Source organism: Protobothrops mucrosquamatus, unplaced genomic scaffold (assembly GCF_001527695.2).
Source record: "Protobothrops mucrosquamatus isolate PMUCROS unplaced genomic scaffold, P.Mucros_1.0 scaffold880, whole genome shotgun sequence".
Classification (NCBI taxonomy): Eukaryota; Metazoa; Chordata; class Lepidosauria; order Squamata; family Viperidae; genus Protobothrops; species Protobothrops mucrosquamatus.
In genome coordinates this window covers 1,026,944-1,051,292 of record NW_015387134.1, presented here as the reverse complement: position 1 = coordinate 1,051,292, position 24,349 = coordinate 1,026,944, and the positions used below count along the sequence as shown (strand labels likewise).

Here is a 24,349-nt window from a genome sequence, read left to right as displayed (position 1 = left end):
AGATTATGGTGGAGGACAATTTTTTTAAAAAAAGTCTCTGATTTCTACAGCCAAATCTGGGTCTGGTTAGACGGAACTGTGCTCCCCCCTCCCTTTGGCACACACTTCAAACGACAACAAGGACAACAAGTAACAAGTAACAACTTTCTTGCGTTCTCCTTTCACAGCATTTCCAGCAAGGAGTTGTCAGAACTGATTGAAAAGCTCCAGAAAAATGCTGACCAAGTGGAAAAGAACATTGTGGAAACGGACTCAAAAATGCAAAGTGTAAGTTGCGGTTGTGCCCTGGGTTGTGAGTTGCTGAATTGTTCATTAGATTTGTTTAGAAAGAGCATGTTAGGGCTTGAGTCAGCTGGAACTCTCTTAGGGTGAAAAGGGTTAGTTTTTGTTCAGGGCAGATCTGTGTCTGTTTGTGCCATCTGGCATTTCTGTTCTTTCATTTTCTATTTTATTCTTCTGTTTTTTTCCTCATGGATGTCAAGATTAATCCTAATCTCCATTTTTTAGGTTAAATGGAAGATGTAAATTTGGTCCATTGCATCTATCAATAAAATTTGTTTTTCTGCTACTACTTTGATGTCTAGCATGTTGTGTTCTAAATGTTAGTCTATATCTCCTTCCTTCCTCCCTCCCTCCCTCCCTCCCTCCTTCCTTCCTTCCTTCCTTCCTCCCTTCTTCCTCCTTCCTTCCTTTCTTCCTCCTTCTTTCCTTCCCTCCTTCCTCCTTCCTTCCTTCTTCCTTCCTTTCTTCCTTCCTTCCTTCTTCTTCTTCCGCCTCCTTCCTTCCTTCCTTCCTTCCTTCCTTCCTTCCTTCCTTCCTTCCTTCCTTCCTTCCTTCCTTCCTTCCTTCCTTCCTTCCTTCCTTCTTCCCTATACCTCTGTCCTTTCTATCTGTAAATATTCATTTGAAACAGAACATAAAGAATTAAAACCCTGCAAATGTTTAGTGATGCAACTCTTATGGAGATGCCAGGTGATCCCTTTTGAACGTAGCAACTCTTTTATTAGGAGAGCTTCTCCTTCAAAGACTCTGTTTATGTTCTGTTTTAAAAAAAATTCTCACACTGAGGACAAGAGAATAGAATTGTATTGGATTTATAAAGGGTTTCCAGCATCTATTTGTATCATGTCAGTTTGGGAACTGGGAGGAAAGCGCAGGGGATAATTTTATGCCATTTTAAATGTTATGCATTGTGATTGTAAGTCAAGGGTTATCTGTAGTTGAAAAAAAATATTTTGAAAATATTAAACGTTGTCTTTGAGCCAAATTAATATACTTTCTGCCATTTCTATTTTCCAAGCACACGATGATGCTAGGACGTTGCAAAAATATGTTTTGATGAAGCTTTATTCTCATTGTTTGTCTCTGACAACTTGTTGGTTTCTAGGACCTGCACAAACTTAAGGCTGGGCAGCCCACACAATACCAAGAGCTCACTGCTGATAAATTGATTGAATCTGACAAACTCCTTTATGTTCTGGATGGAGACGCTGCCATCGCTCGCCACATGAAACACCCCCAGGGGGACATGATCACGGAAGAGTAAGTCTGGGGTGATAGCACAAAGGCCACGTTGACCAGGAGACCTGTGTTACTTTTTGTCGTGTGGTTCTGGGTTCTTCTCCGGTTTCAAAACGAGGCATGAGGATAACACCTGTTTTTAGCTTTTTAAAGAAATATTTAATTCGGGGTGCGCCTTGGTGTTGTTCTCGGATTCAAGTATTTTTAGTCGTTTATCAAAATATAAAATACAGAAATAAAAAGAAAAAATGAAAATAATGGGAAAATAGGAGAGAGGAGGGGAAAGAAGAAAAAGTCTAGGGTAAAGGGGAGAAGAAAAAGAGAAGCATTGACTTCTGACTCCGTTTGGTGCAGTAGAATAAGGTAATAACACACAACCTCAACATTTTACTTTTACATAATAATAGGAATAGAATAGAATAGAATAGAATAGAATAGAATAGAATAGAATAGAATAGAATAGAATAGAAGCTGGAAGGGACCTTGGAGGTCTTCTAGTCCAGCCCCCTGCTCAAGCAGGAAGACTTATACCGTCTGAGACAGGTGAATGTCAAGTCTCTTCTTAAAAATCTCCAGTGATGGAGCGCAAGCTGTTCCACTGGTGGATTGTCCTCACTGTCAGGAAGTTTCTCCTTAATTCCACGTTGCTTCTCTCCTTGATCAGCTTCCAACCATTGTTTCTTGTCCTTCCCTCTGGTGCTTTGGAGAATAATGTGACCCCCTCTGCCTTGTGGCAGCCCCTCAGATACTGGAACACTGCTATCATGTCTCCCCTATTTCTTCTTTTCTTTAGACTGGCCAAACCCAGGTCCCGCAGCCATTCTTCATATTTTTTTAGTCTCCAGGCCTTTGATCATCTTAGTTGCTCTTCTCTGAATTTTTACCAGTCTCTCAACATCTTTTTTGTGATATGGTGATATATACTAGCCACTTCTCTAACAACAACAAACCTACCTAATCAGCAAAACCCAAAATCAAAATTTCATTTTTTCCCACCTCAATTGGTATTATTCTCAAAGAAAAACAGCCAAAGGCTTGTGAGCTCTTTCATGGAGGTTTTTTTTTGTTTTTTTTTTTTTGGGGGGGGGTTGAATCCAATTCCTGATGACTTCATGAAAAGATCCATATTGTTTTCTCCACTATTAAATGGAATCATTTGGCGCTGCTTTCTTATGGGATCTGTTTTGATAGTACCCTGGTTTAACACATTGCCTTGGTGTTCCATTTAAATACTTCCATTTTTGTAGGTCAACTAGAGGCTGTTTTTGACCTATAGATATGAAAGGGAAACCTGCATGCTACCTCTGCAGATTCAGATACAGGAAAACATCAGTAGGAAATTGCTGTGATTGTCCTAGCTTGCCAGCAGCTTCTCAGGGAGCTGAGCTACACATTACACTCACTATTTTTTTTTCTTTTCGACATTTTATGCCCATTTATAAACCAGAAAATATAAATAGCAGCTGGCATTTTTCACCCTTTTTCTTCTATGCAGTTATTAGGACTGCAGTCCTGATCTAACCGTGTTCTCTTCTGAAGCTGATATTTGTGTTGAGGGACCACACTTGGAATATTGCATCCAGTTTTGGTCACCATGATACAAAAAAGATGTTGAGATTCTAGAAAGAGTGTAGAGAAGAGCAACAAAGATAACTAGGGGGCTGGAGGCTAACACATATGAATTGGGTATGTCTAGTTTAATGAAAAGAAGGACTAGGAGTGACATAGTAGCCATGTTCCAATATCTGATGGGTTGCCACAAAGAAGACGGGGTCAACCTATTCTCCAAAGTCCCTGAAAACAGAACAAGAATCAATGGATGGAAACTAATCAAGGAGAGAAGCAACCTAGAACTAAAGCGAAATTTCATGACAGTGAGAACAATTAACTAGTGAAACGATTTGCCCCCAGAGGTTGTGAGTGTTTCATCACTGGAGGTTTTAAAGAAGATATTGGACAGCCACGTCTGAAACAGTATAGAGGTTGGATTAGAAGGCCTTCAAGGTTGTTTCCGACTGTTATTCTGCAAAGTTCTTCCATCAAGGCCCATGGAAATTGGAACTTCTGAGTGGAGCAAGAGAGGCAGAACTCTCCAGTTTGGGCTAAATTCAGTTTATAATGGAGAATTATAATGGAGTGGGTGTAAGGAGGTTGAAACTCTCGTCCAAGGGTCATTGTAGGAGAAGGAGTGGCAGAATCTGGGGGTGGAGTCAAAAGAGGAATCAACCTAGAGTCTCTACATAGTCACAAATGGACTAAGTCCAACACCTCTTGAATTCTGTTGACCCTTATCTAGCCAAACCAGGACTCACTGTTAGTTGAGTAGATTCCTGTGCATAGGCATGAGGAGTAGTAGTAAATTAACTGGACCTTCATGTGTGGTCCTGATCTTTTGCTCCTGATGGTCATGGAAAAAAAAACAGACGAGAATTCTTGGTTTTCTTTTCTTCAGTATCCGGCAGTTAAAGGAAAGAGTGAACAATTTGCGAGGGAAACATGATCAGATTTACAATTTCACCCCACGTGAAATTGAACCCGAGGTCAACTGGTCCTCAACAATCGAAGAGAAGCAGGTAGGCCTTCTCCAAATCAAGAAATACCCTTCTTTGCTTTGAGACATGGGCTGGGAGGGGGGGCTTATGGGTCTTCAATCATAAATGTAGCCCCAAAGAGGAAATCAGCTGGGCTGGACTGTTTTTTCCTAAATTCTGCTTAAAAGGACTTTTTTTGAAATATTAAATGAGTTTTCTCCGAGTTGGTGACCGTTCAAGTGCATTGAAGCCCACCCCAACTGGGTGTGGTGGGAATTGAATTAATCTGGGGACATCCATTTTGGGAATGACAAGTTCCAATTGTTCAAATCAGCTCCCCGGCTCGGTTTTTCCAATACTACGTTACTTTCATATCAGAAGCACCTTCCAGGTTGCAAGGAGTAGCTGGTGACATCACTGCTTCCCCGAGGGAGGCCTTTCATGTCCTTGTTATTTTTCCCACCCAAGTGGTACCTATTTATCTACTTGCATTTGCGTGCTTTCGAACTGCTAGGTTTTTTTTTTTTTAATAGCCATGCAAGAAGCAGAGAAAGCTAAGAAGTAGGATCAGGATAAGAAGTATATGGAATATACTTAGCCACCTCCTATCTTCCCTGCCGTGTTATCCACGAAAATTATCCTTCACCAAGCTGTTACTTTCATTGGGAGAGATACCTACCCACTGCTAGCAATCCCAATAAATGCCCATTGCATTACTTGTCCTTTTCTTACCCGTAAATCAGGAAGCATTACATATGTGCTCTGCAGCCTAGCATGACACTTCTAGATTTGGGGGCTGGCATTCTTCTACAAAGAACCACTTTCTCCTCCAGATTGTATCATCATCATCATCACAATTTGATGGGGAGGATGGAGTTCACTTTAGGTCAGCAATAAGCAACCTGCAGCCCTCAGCCAGGTGAGCCACCAAATCTAACTTGGCAGCTCATTGAAATGGTCTTCTGAAAATTGGTGGCAGATAGTCTTGACTCCTTCCCAGTTTTCAGCACTCACCATAACAAAGGTGCAAGAGTTGTGAAGCGGAGGAAGACACACAGCTTCTAGCATTTCCAAAACTGCAACAGGTTTTGGGTGGACCACAAAGGGCCACCTCCTGCTACGTCCTTCTCCCAAGGATTCTCATTTTTTTTTAAACTTTTAATAAAAGCTATCTAAAATCTGCAGAAATCATAATCAGTAGATGCCACCGTGCTTGTGTGGTGGAATGTGGTCTGGAGTCACAGGAGGGAGGGGCTCCTTCCCAGAGGGCGAAGAGACAGCAGAGCTTGGAAGGTCTGGTAGACAGGAAGAGAGCAAGGTTGGACCCTCCCTAGGAATTCAGAGAGTGTATCTATAGCTATGCAAATAATTGCAGATAATTGCCTTAGTCTGAAACTTTAGATTCTGTCTGTAGGCAAACGACAACAAAGAAGCTACTCAAAAGTTACTCCATTCTTGGTTCTTTGGGCAGGTCCAAATGTTCTTCGGAGCATGAGATACCACTGGTCTGACTTGCTAAGAGGCCCATTCTTGGTGTCTAGATTTATTTGTGTGCCCGGGCTTCTGGGGCTATGGGGAATGATGTCCTTACCACCTTTCCTGTGCCCTCTTTCCCAAGGAAACCTTGAACAGCAGAGGCTTTGGCACAGACCTGCCGTCAGTCAACGGTCAAGTAGAAGAGCACAATATCTTCCACAATGAGGTGATGGCTATTGGACCGCATATCAACAAAGAAGGCGAAAAGGTATCCCCCCTGTCTCTTGGGTCTTTGATAGGATGGGGAGTGGCGGGGAAGCAACAGCAGATGTTTCTATGCTGCAAGAGAAATCCAGCACATGCAACTTTGGTAGAGCAGTGCTTCTCAACCTTGACCATGCTGGTTGGGGAACTCTGGGAGTTGAAGTCCACACATCTTAAAATGGCTGAGGTTGACTACACTGGAGTAGAGAGCAAGGGACATGAAGATAGGAACCATCACCTATCAAGGTGATAGGGGCTGAAACATTTTTTAAGTCCAGAACAACAAGACAACACTCAAAAGCAACTCAGACAGACATCTTACGAATTCACGGCAGTATAAGCAGGGGCAGAACAATCAGACATTCGAGTTTCTGTTTGTTCTAGCCCAGAGGTAGGCAACCTCGGCTCTTTTATGACTCGTGGACTTCCAACTCCCAGAATTCCTGAGCCAGCATGGCTCAGCTTGGAAACCTCTCCCTTTCCCCTCAGCGTGGCTGGCTCAGGAATTCTGGGAGTTGAAGTCCACGAGTCATAAAAGAGCCGAGGTTGCCTACCCCTGGTCTAGCCAATCTTAATTAAAGTAGTTCTACTCTTTCTGTGGAATTGTTTTCCTGGGGGGTGGGGGGCAACAGTCATGTATGTTCATTTACCTGATGGCTTTCCAGGTATGTTAGAGTTAAAATTCTTAGAATTTCCTGTATACTCAAGTCAAGAATTTGGGGAGTTATCACATGAACTGGACACCTAACTATGGAGGCTCTAATAAAATGGCCAGACGCTTAACTGGGATGCATTTACGATAAAAGTATGGTCTTGCTGGTCACCTTTTTTTCTTTTTCTTTTTTTGAGATTGGTCTTTTCTTTTTGTTTCCAGGAGTATACAAGTGAGCTTCAGATGAAATACCAGAAACTGCTGGTAAGATGCTTTTTTTTTTTGTCTAAACAGATGTGTGTAATTATGAAACATCTAAGCAAATCAGAGATGAAATGAGAAATCCTGCCTAGGGCAGAGGACACAGAGAAGAAGATGCATTGTTTGGTAATCATCAAGGAATAAAATTATTGGGCCAGGGAGAAGGAGCATGCTTTCTGCAAATTGGGTCATCGTCACATCTGGAATATAAAAAAAATAAAACTTACAGTATTGATGATGGGATTTTGCAGTTCAGGTTCCTGTATTCTTCTGGGGAATAGAGTAGATGGGAAGAAGGACAAGAATAGGCCATAAGACAAATTTCTGCAACTGTGTAATTTCCAGAATTCTCAGATTTGAAGTCCATCACATCAAATCGGGTGAGCTACTATCCATAAAAGAAAACATAGCAGTCCATGGAGAAGAGACTTTAAACACACAGTGAAAATAATTCAGGGTTTGTTGAATATAGGATATAGCCAATAAAGATCAGCCAATTTTTTTTTAACCCAAAGCCATTTTAGGAAGCTAAGAGAACCATTCATTTATAGGGGAAGACTCAAAAGCGCTTTTTCCAAAAGGCAACTGGACTTTCTTGAGTTTTTTTCCTTGAAAAGGTTTCGCTTCTCATCCAAGAACAACTGAAGAACTGAAGAAGCTTCTTGGATGAGAAGCGAAACTTTTTCAAGGACGAAAACCAAGAAAGTCCAGTTGCCTTTTGTTAAAGCACCTTTGAGACAACCATGACCTGGATGATTGAGAATGCCCATAGATATTTATTGAGAAAGAATTGTTTTGTGGTGCTAGCTGGATATTTTTTCTTGCAGTTCCTAATCCGATCTCAGCTGGGGTGGGGGGTTTGCATACGTTGGACCCATCAGCAAGCAACCAGCTCTAAAACTCCTGGATTTTGCCCTCTGGAGACAGAGATGGTTTGAAAACTGTCTTCAGGCGAGACTTTTTTTCCCCCTAGAGCTGTTTTTTTCCATCTTTCAAACCTTGAGCAAATGCTCTTTCTGTTTGCAGTCGGAATCCCAACGAAGGCAGGAAAACCTGAATTTATTGCAAGATTTTATGCAGCGCTGCACCAATAAACTCTACTGGCTAGATCAGCAGGCGAAGGACAGATTGCAGTTTGACTGGAGTGACCAAAACCTTGATTACCCGAGCCGCCGTCGCCAGTACGAAGTGAGTCTTACTCTTGACAACCTCTTTCTCCTAAAAAAACAAACAAAACAAAAAAAAGCACAGGAGGACAGTTAGATGTTGAACGTCGGAGTCTGCAGGAAATCATTCTGGATCTGCAAATTTTAGCTAGCTCCATAATTGGAGCAGAAGTTGAATATTTAAAAGGAGGTGGATGGGGCTTTTTCTTCCAGCTGTTTGAGGTGGGAACGCTGGAACAATTCAGTTGTGCATATTTCAAATTAAATTGCACGTTAGGCTTGCAGCTGCAAAGTGCCACTGTAACTTTGAACCATCACTAAACAAATTATTGTAAGTCAAGGAGGACCAGTTGAGTACTTTTATGGAGACAGAATTCAGTGTTGGAGCAAGTTGGCAGGAACTTCTGTTTGAAAGTGTTCAAATGACCTACCCCCCGACCTACGTACAGTTGCGGACCTGCGCCTTTTTCGCCGAGCCCTGAAGGCCCATCTATTCCATGCGGCCGGCCTGGCGTAGTTTGATCATGTTTTAGTGGGGGGTTTTGTATGGGTGTGTTTTTAGAACAGGCCCGATATTTAATTTGATTTTAGAACTGCCTATATTTATCATGGTTTTTATTATCGCCTGTTCACCGCCCTGAGTCCCGTAAGGGAGATAGGGCGGTATATAAATTCAATAAATAAATAAATAAAGCATTGAGCAAACAAAGTTTACCGTAACTAGCTTTCTAGAAATAGATATTGTATGGGGATTCAAGTGAAACCTGATCCATGTAATTTGATTTAAGGTGGCTTTCCTTCAGCGATGGAAACCACAAAGGGAACAGTGGCTATTCTATAGTCTAGGAAACTCTTTTGAAGAACTTGCATAAATGTCCCAAAGTTGCTTTACAAAAGGCAACTGGACATTCTTGGTTTTTTTTCCCTTGAAAAGGTTTAGCTTCTCATCCAAGAAGCTTCTTCAGTTCTGAAGTGAAGAAGGGAACTGAGCTGAAGAAGCTTCTTGGATGAGAAGAAGAACATTTTCAAGGAAAAAAAGCAAGAAGGTCCAGTTGCCTTTTGGAAAAGCACCATGACCTGGATGATTGAGGACCTCCATTGACAACCTGCATCAATGCTCTTTCTTTTCTGGTTCCCCTCCCTTTCACTCAACTTGGAATTAGACCAAGCCACCTGCAAGTGGAGTGGTTCCATTTGGCTTCTCTGTTTCCTCATTCCTTCCCCTCTCCTTAGAATTTCATCAATAGGAAACTGGAAGACAAAGAGGCAGCCATCAACAAACTGCATGAAGATGGTAATAAACTCCTGTCAGAAAATCATCCCGGGAAGATCGCCATTGAGGTAAGCTTGATTTGAAGATGGCCATATTAGGAAAAGTTGTCTCAATGTAGGTGGGTTCTCGCTGACTCCCAGTTCATGTCTTATTGTGGGCATCAATGATTATTCTCCTGAGGTTCTACTCTTTACTCGTCTGCAGGCTCACATTGAGGCCGTCCATGCTGACTGGAAAGAATATCTCAATCTGCTTATCTGTGAGGAGAGCCACCTGAAGTTCATGGAGGACTATCACCAGGTACCACTTTGAAGCCAAAGACTAGTCAGGGAAATCTGCGGCAAGATGCTATCTCGCTCCTGGGGAGGGTTCTACCTGAACTGACCAGGATGAGAGTTGAATCTTAACAAGAGAGTATCTTCTATCTTTCCTGAGGCTGGGAAGCCAGTTTTAGGGAACACATAGCAATAGCAATAGCACTTAGACTTATATACCGCTTCACAGTGCTTTACAGCCCTGTCTAAGCGGTTCACAGAATCGGCATATTTGCCTCCAACAATCTGGGTCCTCATTTTACCAACCTTGGAAGGATGGAAGGCTGAGTCAACCTGGAGCTGGTCAGGATCGAACTCCTGGTACTGAGCAGAGTCAGCCTGCATTGTAACAACTGTGCCACTACGGCTTCCTCCCTCCCTCCCTCCCTCCTNCCACCACAGCTCTTAGCTGATCACTTTGGCTCCCAAGACTTTGCCAATAATTCTTGTTCTGTGAGGTCCTTGGTGCTCTCTGAGCTTGGTGATTTTTTCCCCCAGATGTTTCATTGCCAAACTAGGTAACATCATCAGTGCTAGGGCCAAGGACTAAAGAGCCCACAGTTCAAATACTGTCTTCTGTTGGTACTTTGGCATGACCTTGGCCCTTAAAATAGATGCTTGGTGTGAAGGCTGGCCCCGTTGCTCAGTAGGAGGATGCTTGGTTTGTATGCTAAGAATATTGCACCTGTAGCATCTTGAGGTAGGGTGAGAAAAACACCTTCTTGACATGCTACAAAGCTGCTTATTAGTGTGAATAATACTGAATCCTGTGTCGTGATTAAATCCAGCCAAAAAAAAAGGAGCTGAGAGGAAAAATAATGGTCCCATGATCATCGATTAAGTCCACTACAGATAGTCCTCAACGTAGGACCATAATTGAGCCTGACAATTATGGTCATAAGTTGTGACGGTCCTAAAGTGCGACATCCTGTGACCAGCCCTATTTGATGACCTATTTTTACGGCAGCTGTTATGTGAACACTGCAGCCATTGGGTGAATGGTACAGGTGTTAAATGAGCGCTGCTGTCGTTCAGTAGAGTTTGTTGGTGCAGCGCTGTGTAAAATCTTGCTCACTTTGGGCTGGATTTTGCGGAAATGGGCAATAAACATCTGTTACCGGTGAAAATCTTGTACATCACAGTCAAGGTCATAAATATGGGCCAGTTGCCCAACACCCAAAATGCAGGGTTAGAGTAAAATGCAGGGGGAGTCAAGCCATCAGAATTTTGAAACCAAGTCATAAGTGGTTTTTAGATGGGGAGGGCATCCTTTGTAACTTCAAACAGTCATTAAGCAAACCGCCATAATTCGAGGACTATCTGTATTGTTCCTTCTAGGGCTATTTGGTTTCAGTGAATTCCTTCCGTACTCATTTTGTAACTCAGAGCTTCAACTTTTCCAGACAAAGGGTGACCCTTGATCTGAATGGCAGAACTTTTGCTTTTCAAAAAGGAATGGGTGAGGCAAGGATAGAAACTACAATTGGTTAACATGGACATAATTCCTGTGGTTCCTTTCTCCAGTCGCACATTTGATGATTACGGTGATAATTTGTGATGGTCCTAAAGTGGGACATCACGTGACCAGCCCGATTTTATGACCTATTTTTAATGGCATCTGTTATAGGAACACTGCAAAAAGGAATGGGGCATCACAGACACTTCGTCTAAGTGCTATAGTGTCAGAGTTTGCAAAGATGGAGCAGCTGGCTCACACCCAGCCAGTTATGTTGTGAGATGCTGGGTTGATACCTAACTAATGCTAGTTAAGGGTGATGGAAATTGTGGTCTATCGCGTTTGAAGCACCACTAGTTGCCCTTGCGTTCATTAGGCTTCTTCTTTTCATTATTTTTGTCATGCATTCCTGAAATCATTCATAATTTGTTCTTGTTTTTTTTAAAAAATGTAAATCCCTACAAACACATCTGCTTCGCAAATAGATTGCACGTTATTTGATGGACTGTGTTTGTATAGTGCTGAATGCAGATTCCCAGGCTATAGAGTAGTGGTTCTCAACCTTTTTAATGCCGCGACCCCCCAACCAGTCGTAAGTCGAGGACTAAACCGGTCGTAAGTCGAGGACTAAACCGATCGTAAGTCGAGGACTACCCAACCGGTCATAAGTCGAGGACTTTCCCTGCCCGGGAGCGCCACGCATGCGTGGTTCCGCCCCCTGCGCCAGCCGAGGCGTAGCTGGCAAGCGGCAGAGACGGAGCAGGCCGACCACCAGCTGGCCCAGTCCAAGGGAGGTAAGGCACCTGCCGGAAAAGGGGGAAAAAATGGCGGACAAAAAAAATGGCGGACAGCCTTGCTTGGCGACCCCCGTGAAATGGTCGATCGACCCCAAATGGGGTCCCGACCCACAGGTTGAGAACCACTGCTATAGAGGAATAGAAAGATCTGGGCAGCTTTCAAACTTCTCTTGTTATAAGCAATATCAAAAAAAAAAAAAATAGAGAAAGGATAGAAACTACAATTAGTTAACATGGACATAATCCACGTAGTTAACAAAGGACATAATCCTTTGTCCAGTCACCCATTCGGTGATTATCCTGTTTACAATTATGGTTGGGGAAAACCTTTGGAAGACGGAAGTTTTGAGGTCTCCAGCTGAGTTCCAAATCGCATTCTTTTGTTAGAAAATTGTGCAGAGGTGCAGAGGTGTGCACCGGAGGTGGGAGAACGTTTCCAGGTGTGCCGTCACTGTAGGGCTGTTCTTCTTACATAGCAAAACCAAATCTGCTTTGTCTCCTTTGTAAGGGAGGAACCGGGAGGAGGCCACCTTGCATCCCGCTAGCAAACAAACCTGACAGACAGTTTGTCTAGCGCAGCTTTGCGTGAAGGTTGTCGAGGCAGGTCAGGTGTTGCAGCCGGACCTGTTTACAGAGGGAACATCTGAAAGAGCTGGTGGGAAAACAATCTTGTCAGACGAGTTCTTCTCCAAACCTCTCTTGTGCTGTAAGAGATGAGGCAACGCTCTGCTTTTGGAAGGTGGCTTAGGAGAAGACCTTCCTGGCCCATAGAAACCTCTGCCCTAGTCTCAAGGATGCGTTCGGTCCGTTTTGTTCCAAGGGCTGAATTTCCTCATTGGGTAGACCAGGGGTAGTCAACCTCGGCTCTTTTATGACTCGTGGACTTCAACTCCCAGAATTCCTGAGCCAGCACAGCTTCTGGGAGTTGAAGTCCATGAGTCATAAAAGAGCCAAGGTTGACTACCCCTGGGGTAGATGGTCCTGAACAAGGATGTCTCTGTCCTTCCCCTGCCGGAGGACGGTGCCTCCCCTTTGCGTAAGACAAAAGGCTCGCCTGCAACTAGGGGGACCGCTTTCAAGTCATGTTTTCATATGCAAGGGCGTGGCTTTGTCCCGAGGCCAACCGCATGAATGGAACGGCAGGGCTTTTTATGACTTGCGTAGAGCTGAGATGGGGGCTTTTCACAGGGAGAGGAGGGAAAGGAATAGCTGTACACGCCAATTATTTCATGTAATTGAACGGTATTCAAATTAGAGGGAGGGAGGGAGGGAGGGAGGGAGAAGAAAGAAAGAAAGAAAGAAAGGAAGGAAGGAAGGAAGGAAGGAAGGAAAGAAAGAAAGAGAGAGAGGGAGGGAGGGAGGGAGGGAGGAACAACAACAACAACAACAACAACTTTATTGTCACTTTGAATGTACACCAATCGGCATACATCAAAATGAAATTTCGTTGCATACAGCTCTCAAAGGGTCACCACCTCCGATATACACTCCTTGTTTATGGCCAGCTCAGGAAGGAAGGAAGGAAGGAAGGAAGGAAGGAAGGAAGGAAGGAAGGAAGGAAGGAAGGAAGGAAGGAAGGAAGGAAGGAAGGAAGGAGAGGGAGGACAGAGGAGGGAGGAAGGAAGGAACCACAGGATGTGTCAGTAAAGTCAATATGGTGGTCTTGAGCAAAATTCTGCCAAGGGGCGAGGCTCCTCTCCTCTCCTCTCCCTTCTCCTCTCCTCTCCCCTCCTCTCCTCTCTTATTCTCCCCTCCCCTCTCCCCATTTCCAGGTTTTCAGTGATGCTACCTTCTCATCTCTTCCCTCTCAAGAATGACTTGTTATCAAAAAGAAAAGAGGATTTGACTTTTTCTTCTCTCTTCCCTGCAGTTCCAAAAAGATGCCAAGGATGCACAGGAACTTCTCAGAAAAGTAGACACAGATCTGGACCAGAAATATAGCCCAGAATTCAAAGACCGGTACCAGATGGAAACCTTGTTGCATGACCTGGAGGCAAGTATTTAGAAAGAGAAAGGAAGGCTATTAATTATTTGGACAAGCCTGGGGATGGAGGTTGGCGGTAGGAAGGAGAATATCTTGATTGCGTGTGGCACCATCATGTTCCAAAATTGTATTAGTTTATCAAAACATAGTACAAAATACAAAAATACAAAAGAAAGTAATGGGGGAACAAGGGAGGGGAAGGGGAAGAAGGGGGAAAAGTGTAGGGTGGGGAGGAAAGAGAAAGAAAAAGTGTTGACTTCCAACTCCTTTTGGTGAAATCAAATAAGGTAACCTCAACTTTTTACTTTTATATTATAATATATGCTAGCCATTTCTACAACAACGAAGCTACCTAATCAGCAAAACCCAAAATCAAAGTTTCACATCACGTGGCACCATCATGGAGGGTGGCAACTCCCGGTGTTTGGGGGTGAGGGCAGTTGGAGCTGAAAGCATCTTGGCATGATGTCATGGTTCCGACTAATGAAACACCTCAAAGAACTTCCAGGCATTGTTTATCCTAAAAAGTCTTTATTCACGTAACAAAATGTCGGCATGGCATGAATGAAGGATGCCAAGATCTAAATTCTCCTCCCCATAGCACATATTTTGCCAGCATGTTCCCTCCCTTAATTTGCTCTCATAAATCACGTTCTCCAATCAGTTTGAAGGCCAAAGATTCCCTATTTGCAGCGCTGGATTTTTTTTTTTCTAAAATAATTCCCCACGTACATTCTTTCTCCTCCCCTCCCCAGCATCATCTTAAGTTAACTCTAAAAATACCACACAGCTCTGCATATTTTGTCAAAGCAAGAACATCCAATGTTAGCAGCGTTGACATCTAGCGTCATCCATCCCACTTGTTAGTTAGCAGAGAAAGTCTCCTGGCCCATCGTTTTCCAAGAGTATACTTCACTGAAAGCAAAAGTGGTTACAGAAGTCACAAAGCGGAATCTGCTGGTTTGGCGCACAAAGAACACAGTTAACTTTCTTTCTCCCCTGGCCAACCCCCTGTAATCGGTCAATGTCCAATTAGAAGCTCTCAGGTTGTTTAGGTAACGGACTCTCAGCTCGCACCTTCTTCGTCTCAACATTCCTTTGGGTGACCTTGGGCTGGATTGGTGCGTTTCACTGTTCGGGCCAGCACGGCGCGGCTCCCAAACCCTCCCTTGTCTTCCCGCATTCCAGTCTCTTCCTCCTCCCCCCCTCCCGTTGCTAATGTCAGGCTGGCAGGATGTGATGCAAAGCTAGCAGAATGGCAGCCACGATAGCTACCACAGCAAGCTAAGATCTACGCCAGTGGTGGCGAACCTATGGCACGGGTGCCAGAGGCGGCACTCAGAGCCCTCTCTATGGGCACGCATGCTGTTGCCCCAGCCCCGCCTCCTCCCCATTCTCACCAGCAGCCCACCCGCAGGAGAGTTGTCCCTGGGCATGGCCCGCATGGAGCAGCGCAGCCAAGGACATGGCAGCTGGGCAGTGGGGACAAGACTCCACCTTCACGCTCCATTGTGCACAGATGATGCTGCGGGGCGTGGGCGGAGGGCATGGCCGCCATGGTGCTGCTGGGCCACTTGGGCAATCTGCGGCAGGCCGTGGAGGTGGTGGGTGCCCCTGCAGGTGGGCGGGGGGCAGGACGGCGGGGTGGGGTGGTTCTTGGGCACTCAGTCTCTAAAAGGTTCGCCATCGCTGACCTATGCATTCCCTCGATTCGTCCTAGTTCTGACTTACGTACCTATTGATCATATACAAATACGGTAAATAAATAAAATAAATAGATATGCATTGAGCAGAATCTGTGTAGAAAAAGTGGAGTGAAACAGCAACAGTTTTTGGGGGAAGTGGATCTGATTCATGGGCTCCAAGCCACCAAGAATCTACACATTACACTGAGCTATGATTTGTCTAATGTGCAAGCCATTTTTGAATACGTCCTTTTTTTTTTATTATGGAAGCTGTGCAGGAATCAAGATATCATTCCATTCAATTTGTCCCTCCAGCAACTAGACCAAGGAGAATTTGCTAACCTGCTTGAGGGAAATGACATATACTGTCTTCTCTGGAGTTCAGTCTAAGTCACTATCTCCAGGTTACTGTCCCCCAGAGTTAACTATTATAACACTCTCCTCTTTGACCAGTGTGGAAATAGTCCATGCTGGACCAAGGCGTGATGGGCTTGTGGTCGAAGGCATCACAACAATGGATAACAGTCACAAGAGAGCAGAGTCTGACTGCATGATGGGTCTTCTTAACAGGAAGAACAGTTGGACAATGGCCTTATTTTCCCAACAAGATGATATCACTTTCACTGGAAGATGGCACTCCATTGGTTGAGGGTGCTTGGCTTAGATCAGTGTTTCTCAATCTTGACAATTTTAAGGCATGTGGACTTCAACTCCCAGAATTCCACAGCCAGCATTGCTGGCTGTGGAATTCTGGGAGTTGAGGTCCACATGCCTTAAAATTGTCAAGGTTGAGAAACACTGGCTTAGATTCTTGCATTAAGCAAGGTGTCTGGTATCTTCCAATTTTAGGATTTGGGGATCTCAAGGGCAGATCCAGCTTGGCTCTATAATTAATTTCCATTTTTTTTCTCTTATAATTATAATTGCATTACGTTCATTCATAGTTCTGATTTTATGGTTTATACTTGTTGAGATGCCCAGAATTGCTGGCTTAAAATTGGAGAGATTTTCTGAGATTAACAATACATACTTTTTTATCTCCTTCCCTGATGGACCCATTCTGGAGATCCTTAGCAAAGTACTAAGCACATGTGCTTTGTTCACAAAAGGTGTGGCAAGTAGGCACAGCTCTCTTTAATTAGCTCACAATGCCTCCTTCCAACTTCCTATCAATCACAGTAGTGTAACGAGCGCAAGGAATAATTATCTTCTTCCCACTTTGCTTTTCAGCAGAAATTGTGATCTACTGAGAGATCTGCCTGATAGGCAAAATCCTTGGGCTCTCCCAGTGCCCTCTGCTGAGAGGTGCTTGAGGGAGTTGCAGTGACTTAATTCCCACACAGTGCTCAGTCCTGGTGGATGGGAATCACCATCCGGGAAGCAGAAAAGAAAGGAACCACATTGTACCAGATCAACCACAAAATTATAATAATGGATGTACGATGGAATTACATCTTAGCATTCTGGGTCAACCAGTCTGGCTCTGGTGCTCTTCCTGGCCTAAATTATAGGAAGCAAGTTGGAGTAGATGTTACTTAGGAACTCATTTGGTTCGAGGGGGCGCGGGTGGTTTAGTGGTTAAGACTCTGGGTTGTTTAGAAGATTGGCAGTTTCAGACCTAAGCACCCTGTGAGGGGTGAGCTCCCATCCTTGCTCCAGCTTCTGCCAACCTAGCAGTTTGAAAGCATGAAAATGCAAGTAGGCAAATAGGTACCACTTTGATGGGAAGGTAACAGTGTCCTGTGTGCGTTTGGCATGTAGTCATGATGCTGGTCTTATGGCCCCCGAAGCGTCTTTGGATAATGCTGGCTCTCTTGGCTAGGAAACAGATATGAGCATTGCCCCCTAGTGTTAGATGACTGGACAAGGGAAACCTTTTTATTTAGTTCTAGTTCTGAAGTTACTGGGTTCAGATTGATTTAATTCTAAGATAAATCATTTGCACCAACTTTCTGATGGGTCTTGGCCCTGGATAGCCCAGTAGATTGCACAGCCATGACATCTGCCCACTCCTGGATTCAAAGGTCCACATAAAAGTTGGGCTTGGGTCAAACCCAACTTGGGTGCAACCATCTCTGCATTCCTCCAGCTGTTGCACCTCAAGCTTTCCTTTCCTGGCGATTCTAGAATCTTTGCTTTCTTCTCCTTTAGGACCAGGAAAAGGCCTTGGACAAGTATGAGGATGTGGTGAGCTCCTTACAAAAACGTAGTCAGCAGGTTCTTCCACTGAAGTATCGAGGAGAGCCCCCCCTTAAACCTATCCCTGTGGAAGCCCTCTGTGATTACGAAAATGAGCAGGTAAGAGACTGTGATCCTCTGGCTCTACACAGGACACACCTGCGATAGGACGTGCCTTGTAAATGCATCAGTAATTGACACTGGAGACTGATTGCTGCTAGTGGCATCACAGACACTTCGTCTAAGTGCTATGGTGTCAGAGTTTGCAAAGATGGAGCAGCTGCTCATCCAGCCAGTTATGTTGTGAGATGCTGCATTGATAATAATAATAAGAACAATAAAGTTGGAAGGGACCTTGGAGGTCATCTAGTCCAAACCCCTGCTTAGGCAGGAAACCCTATACCATTTCGGACAAATGACTGTCCAGTCTCTTCTTAAAAGCGCCAGAGATGTACCACCCACAACTTCTGGAGGAAAGTTGTTCCATTGATTAATTGTTCTAACTGTCTCCTTAATTCCAGGTTGCTTCTCTCTTTGGTTAGTTTCCATCTGTTGCTTCTTGTCCTGCCTTCAGGCGCTTTGGAGAATAGCTTGACTCCCTCTTCTTTGGGGCAGTCCCTGAGATATTNTGAGGGCGCGGCGGAAAGTAAGGAGATCCGGAATCATCCGGATCTCGGGGGGTAGTTCATTCCAGAGGGTGGGGGCACCCACAGAGAAGGCCCTCCCCCTGGGGGTCGCCAGCCTACATTGCTTGGCCGACGGCACCCTGAGGAGGCCCGCTCTGTGGGAGCGTACCGGTCTATGGGAGGGAATCTGTGGCAGAAGGCTTCTTCTTTTCATTATTTTTGTCATACATTCCTTAAATCATTCATAATTCCTTTTTGTTTTGTTTTTAATTTAAATCCCTACAAACACATTTGCTTTGGAAATAGATTGCGCGTTATTTGACGGACTGTGTTTGTATAGTGCTGAATGCAGATTCCCAGGCTATAGAGGAATACAAAGATCTGGGCAGCTTTCAAAATTCTCTTCTTATAAGCAATATTTTTTTACAAAAATAGAGTTCTGGTAGTTTTTGTATCTCTTTCTTGTGGTGTCTGTTTCCTACCTCAATGGGCTGATATCAGTCTTGAAAACCGGAGAGCATTTAGTTTTCTCTCCCTCTTGTAACACAGAGAATCAAGGTCCTGGACCTGTGAGTTTATTCCTCACCCGTTTCTGTCTTTCTGGGTTACGTTCATTATTTTCCTAATGGCTGCCCCATATCTGCTTCAAGGCTGTCTCAGTGCTCCTCTAAACAAGCTCACTTTTGCTGGAAATTTTGCATGATTCAGGGTAACAAGCAGAGGCCTTGACCCTTCCTTGTTACAAAAAAGGGGCAGCTGTTTTGCAAAAGCATGAGCTGGGTTCTGTCCACACTCCAAGGGGCTGCAAAGATTGGGGTGGGATCGGACCCCAGACTTACCCCAAAATCTTTCCGTCTCAGTATCAGATTTTACGTGGCGGCCGATACACTCTGCACAAGAACAACGAAGAGTTCTGGGAAGTCACCGACAGCGGAGGAAATACAATCAAAGCCCCAGGAGTCTGTTTCATGATTCCTCCCACCGATCCAGAATCGCTCACCACGGCTGACAAGTAAGCATTGCTTGACCTAGCTTGCATCCACACAAGCCGAAGGCAAAGTGTGTGGATGGCCTCCTCCAAGGGCCTTCCTTCCGTCTCTCAAATTCTCATGTTCTTTGAAAGCTCCCGAGAGTTCTTTGCCCAACGAGGTCTGTGTCCTTTTGTTCTACAGCATTGCTAGCCACTATCAATGTGTGAAACAGAAAACTGGTTGCACAAAGAATCGTCTGGAGGATCGCTACAATACCTTAAAGGCAGAGAGCATTGGAGGTGGGTACACCGCAAGGTATCTAGGAAGACCCTGGGCTCCGCACAAAAGGGAACCATGCGCTCAATTCTTCTGCGGTTCTTTGTAAGAGAACTGTACATGAATCATGCAGTCGTTAAGCGAATCTGCTTTTCCCCCCATTGACTTTGCTTGTTGGAAACTGGCTGGGAAGGTCAAAAATGGGGATCCCATGAGATCCTGCAAGTGTTGTAAACGCATGCCGCTTGCCAAGTACCCAAATTTTGATCATGCGACTGTGGGGATGCTGCAATGATTAAGTGTGCCAGGGCCAGTCATCAATCAACTTTGAGCAGCTGCTAAATGAATAGTCATAAGTTGAGGACTGCCCGTATGATGAATTAAACCTGTGACGTCATGACACATCAGCAGGCCTTTACATTGAGAAGGGTGTGTGTGGAACTGTTCCCTGCCTCTTCCACAAACTCATTGCTAGACCAAACTAATTTTTCCCCCAAACTTCCTCAGACGCAGCGTCCGTACAGATACGGCAACTGTTGGCGGAGTTGGAGAAAGTGAACAGTGAACTAGATAAGCAGGAGAAGGCCACCACTGCAAACCTTCGACCCCCCCTGGAGCAAAGCAGGGCGGTGCAAGATAGCGCGGAGCGCTCCAAAGACCTTAAGGTAAAGGCACTTTGGGGTGGATGGGAGCTTTCCACCATTTGCCAATGCTGGATCTGGGGGGGGGGGAATGATACTTTTTGGAGCAAAGGTGCAAAGACTGTAGGAGAAGACAGGGGACAGGTGAGCTGTGTGGCTATAAGGAAGCAAAGAATCCTGAAAATGGCAGTTAGGCTTGGGCTAAGACTAGGTGGGACAGAACCTTGGATTAGCACAGTGGTTCTCAACCTGTGGGTCGGGACCCCATTTGGGGTCAATCGACCATTTCACGGGGGTCGCCAAGCAAGGCTGTCCGCCATTTTTTTTGTCCGCCATTTTCCCCCCCCTTTTCCGGCGGGTGCCTTACCTCCCTTGGGCTGGGCCAGCTGGTGGTCGGCCTGCTCCGTCTCTGCCGCTTGCCAGCTACGCCTCGGCCGGCGCAGGGGGCGGAACCACGCATGTGCGGCGCTCCCGGGCAGGGACAGTCCTCGACTTACGACCGGTTTAGTCCTCGACTTACAACCGGTTTAGTCCTCGACTTACAACCGGTTTAGTCCTCGACTTACGACCGGTTGGGGTCGCGGCATTAAAAAGGTTGAGAACCACTGGATTAGCAGGACAGAAGCATTTATCTTGCATTCAGTTACAAACCTAAGTAGGACAATACCGTGGAGATCTTCTCCAGCTGGCTTAAACATTACAGGGATGCTGCCATGATCACTACTCATCTGCATCTCTCACCTTTTCCCCTCCGAAACATCTCTGCAGAATGTCACCAATCAGATCCGTCGCATTGAGCCAGAGAAAACAAGCAAGATCCAGGAATGTGAAGCCCTCATCGAGTCGATGCCCGAGTCCAGCAGTACCACCTTGGTGAAAAGCAAAATAGAGGAGACCAACAACAAGTACAACTGGGTCACCCAACTTCTCAATGCTGCTCAAGAGAAGTAAGTGCGTCTCCTTTCCTGCAGTTTCTCCAAGACAGGAATTCATCCGGTGCCTCACAATCCAGGTCTTTTCCAGTCCCTCTTCCAGGCCCATTGACCAGCTGTCTTTGAGAACTTTGCAAGCACTTTTGGACAGCATGCGTGCTTTGGAGAGATGCCACAGCTCGTCATTAGACCCTTTGGGTTGCACATGGAATATCACAGTTCCTCTTTGGTATCTTTGGGTTGAAACGGGAAAACTTCAGCAGAGCTGATTCTGCTCTACCATCTTCTTCTTCTTCTTGTGCCATATCCGTTATCGGATGTTGGCGATCATGTTGGCGATCCTGGTTTTATCAGCAGCCACACGAAAAAGTGCTGCTGAGTTTTGTCCAAACCAGTCCCTTAGATTTTGAAGCCACGATGTTCTTCTTCTGCCTGGACCTCATTGGCCTTCCATCTTTCCCTGGAGGATTAAATGGAGTATGCCGTATTTTTCTAGGTGTCGCATCACCTGTCCGAAATATTCTAACTTTTGTTTTTTAATTGTTTTGATGATTTCCCTTGGCTTTCCCAGGCAGCTTATCACCTCCTCATTTCTGATCTTGTCAACCCAGCTTATACTGTACGTAACAGCCGCCTGTAAATCCACATTTCAAATGCTTCTAGTCTCTTCCATGCTCTACCATGGAGGGACCAATCTTCTCCATCCTGGAAGGTTCCAAATATGATAGGCTACCACTCGCATCATTTTCACTCAGGAACATTAGGAGCACGCTGGCTCATGTGGTTAGGACTCCGGTTTTGTGGTTAGCAAGTCCACTTTCAAGGCCCAAGTCTTGAACTAAAACTATAAAACCCAACCAATCAAAACATTAAAAACAACAGAAACCTGACGCTGAATCAAAGTTCATTCTGGACCAGTTGAAGTTTCCAGGGTAGCAGCATTGTAGAGCACATTGCAGTAATCCAGATGGGAGGTGACCAAGGCATGAGTGACCATGAACAAGGCCTCATTGTGAAGCCACAACCTTGGAAGGATGAAACGAGCAGTGTAGGGTCACGATGCTCCCTGTCTCTCTGCTTCACTGCAATGCTGCATGTTGCAACTCCACCGAGGGATCCTTTACTCATGCAGGACCTTGTTCCATCCCATCTCTCTGGTGGGAAGGACCTCGTACTTTGTAGTGGAAGATCCCAAGATAAACAACCTTGAAGTAATGACAGAAGCATTTGCCTATTCTTGGGAACGTCCAGCCATTACCCCAAAGCTTGTTGGTGCAAACCTAGTTCCTTTAATAACATTTAATGCCTTTTATGTAATTGGTACTGAATTAGGTTAAGCTGCGGAAGGACAGCTGAGCTCTTAGCCCTGGGAGGTAGCAGAACTGAGTTAAATGCTAGTGAGGCCGGCACTGGTTGGGGTGGAAAATGAGCAAGCTGGAAAGAAAAGCTCTTAAAGGGGAAGAAAGGGATGGGTGAACTGCCCCTTTGATCCCTGTTCTTCCTCTGCTGGAAATTTGGCCCAAGGCCACTGCCTCAAATGAAAATAAACCTTCTTCCTAAGCACGGATCGCTTTGAATTTTCGCGAGGATCTTTAGGATAAATGGAGGAATGTTACAGGAATTTCTGGAAGCGGATCCTTTAGAACCAAAATATGTTGGAGCGAGGATTAACAGCACGGAATAAAGAGACAGAAGGGACCTTGGAGGTTTTCTAGTCCAGCCCCCTGCACAAGCAGGAGACTTTATACCATCTTCTGGACAAGTGGCTGTCCAGTCTCTTCTTAAAAGCCTCCAGCAGTGGGGCACCCACAACTTCTGAAGGCAAGCAGTTCCACTAGTTAATGGTTCTGTCAGGAGGTTTCTCCTTAGTTCTAGGTTGCTTCTCTCCTTGATTAGTTTCCATCCATCGTTTCTTCTTCTGCCTTCAGGTACTTTGGAAAATAAGTTGACCCTCCCCTTTTTTGTGGCAGCCCTCAAATGTTGGAACATTGCTATCATGTCACCTCTAGTTCTTCTTTTCACTAGCATAGACGTACCCAAGTCTTGCATCCATTCTTCATATATTTTAGCTTCCAGACTCTTAATCATCTGTTGCTCTTCTCTGTACTCTTTCCAGAGTCTCTTACTCACAATCTCACTGTGTAACCATACTTAGATATGGTATATACAGTATGTGTATGTCAGCTGTTATGGATTGCTTAATAGTTACCCGAATTCTTGATCTGAGAACTGTGTTTTATACGGAGAGTGGGAGTGAATTTGTTGGAGTTCCTGCAGATGGCCAATGAGCAGAAGAGAAGCTGTCAGCCCTTTAAAGTAGACCATGTCAGGAAACAGATGTTACAAGGATTATTGTGGTTGGTCGTAGAGTTAGCCAGATGTTTGGACTGGATTTGTCATTTTTATCCACTTATCGAGTCCTTCCTAAGGACCTGGGATAGACAGATATTGCTAAAGGTATGGTCACAGGATGTAAGCTGTTCTAAGTCAAGCTGCCTTTTGCAATTGATTGATGGCGATTTTGTCAATGCCAATGGTGTTCAAGAGATGCTCCAGAGTTTTGGAATTGAACCCAAGGGACACATTACTATGAGTTCTATCTTTTGCTATCTTGCCACAGTTCTACTTCTATTTGCGGGTCTTTATACTTTCTGATTTTCTTTTTCTTTTTTTCCTTCCTTCCTTCCTTCCTTCCTTCCTCCCTCCATCCCTCCTTTTTTCTTCTTTTCTTTTCTATCCTGCTGTCACCAGCCACTGCCACGTCCACTGTTCAGACTTCTTTTTTCTTTTCGAAAATTGTTATTATTAACACTATCTTATTGTTGTAGGGTACAGTAACAAAATCTTTCCTCTCTTATCCTAAACAGAATCAAAATGGGGTTATTTTGAGTTTCTTTCTCATTCTCGGTCCTTTCTCAGGGCTGAGATGTCCTTCATTTTTTCCTTAATGGCTCCTGCACACATTCATCAAGGTTATCTCCATATTCCTCTACACAAGATTCCATTGGGGATGAGAGTTGCAGGTTGTCAACCAGCTTGTTAGAATAAATAAACTTTAGATAGGATGGAAATGTATACATGCACAGGTCATCCCAACTGGGAATTCTAGCTGAAGGAGATGGGATGAGAAGAATGAATAATTCTTTCCATCTGTCCTTACAGGGTTGATGTTGCCAATCACCTTGAGAAGGTCCTTCAACAAGGGAGAGATCTGCTTTCTGGCTATGAGAACAAGCTGGCTATCGAAGACACAATTCCTGAGGATGTTCACGCTCTGGAGCACAAGAGAGAAGAATTGATGGTGAGTGGCTGTTATTTGAGAGAGGAGGAATGGTTTCAAATACA

General features: G+C 44.7%; 1 protein-coding gene across 1 annotated transcript in view; it reads left to right on the top strand.

Moving 5' to 3' along the window:
- Positions 1 to 258: 258 nt before the first annotated feature.
- PPL (periplakin) overlaps positions 259 to 24,349 on the top strand; it is a 36,419-nt gene continuing 12,328 nt past the window's right edge. Inside the window, exons 1-15 of the mRNA XM_015819257.1 lie at positions 259 to 267; positions 1,388 to 1,542; positions 3,974 to 4,094; positions 5,671 to 5,796; positions 6,667 to 6,708; positions 7,732 to 7,893; positions 9,105 to 9,212; positions 9,349 to 9,444; positions 13,582 to 13,704; positions 17,532 to 17,678; positions 19,045 to 19,196; positions 19,357 to 19,454; positions 19,939 to 20,096; positions 20,841 to 21,019; positions 24,167 to 24,305. Coding sequence (XP_015674743.1) covers positions 259 to 267; positions 1,388 to 1,542; positions 3,974 to 4,094; positions 5,671 to 5,796; positions 6,667 to 6,708; positions 7,732 to 7,893; positions 9,105 to 9,212; positions 9,349 to 9,444; positions 13,582 to 13,704; positions 17,532 to 17,678; positions 19,045 to 19,196; positions 19,357 to 19,454; positions 19,939 to 20,096; positions 20,841 to 21,019; positions 24,167 to 24,305 — 1,815 coding nt within the window. The remainder of the gene's footprint in view (positions 268 to 1,387; positions 1,543 to 3,973; positions 4,095 to 5,670; positions 5,797 to 6,666; positions 6,709 to 7,731; positions 7,894 to 9,104; positions 9,213 to 9,348; positions 9,445 to 13,581; positions 13,705 to 17,531; positions 17,679 to 19,044; positions 19,197 to 19,356; positions 19,455 to 19,938; positions 20,097 to 20,840; positions 21,020 to 24,166; positions 24,306 to 24,349) is intronic.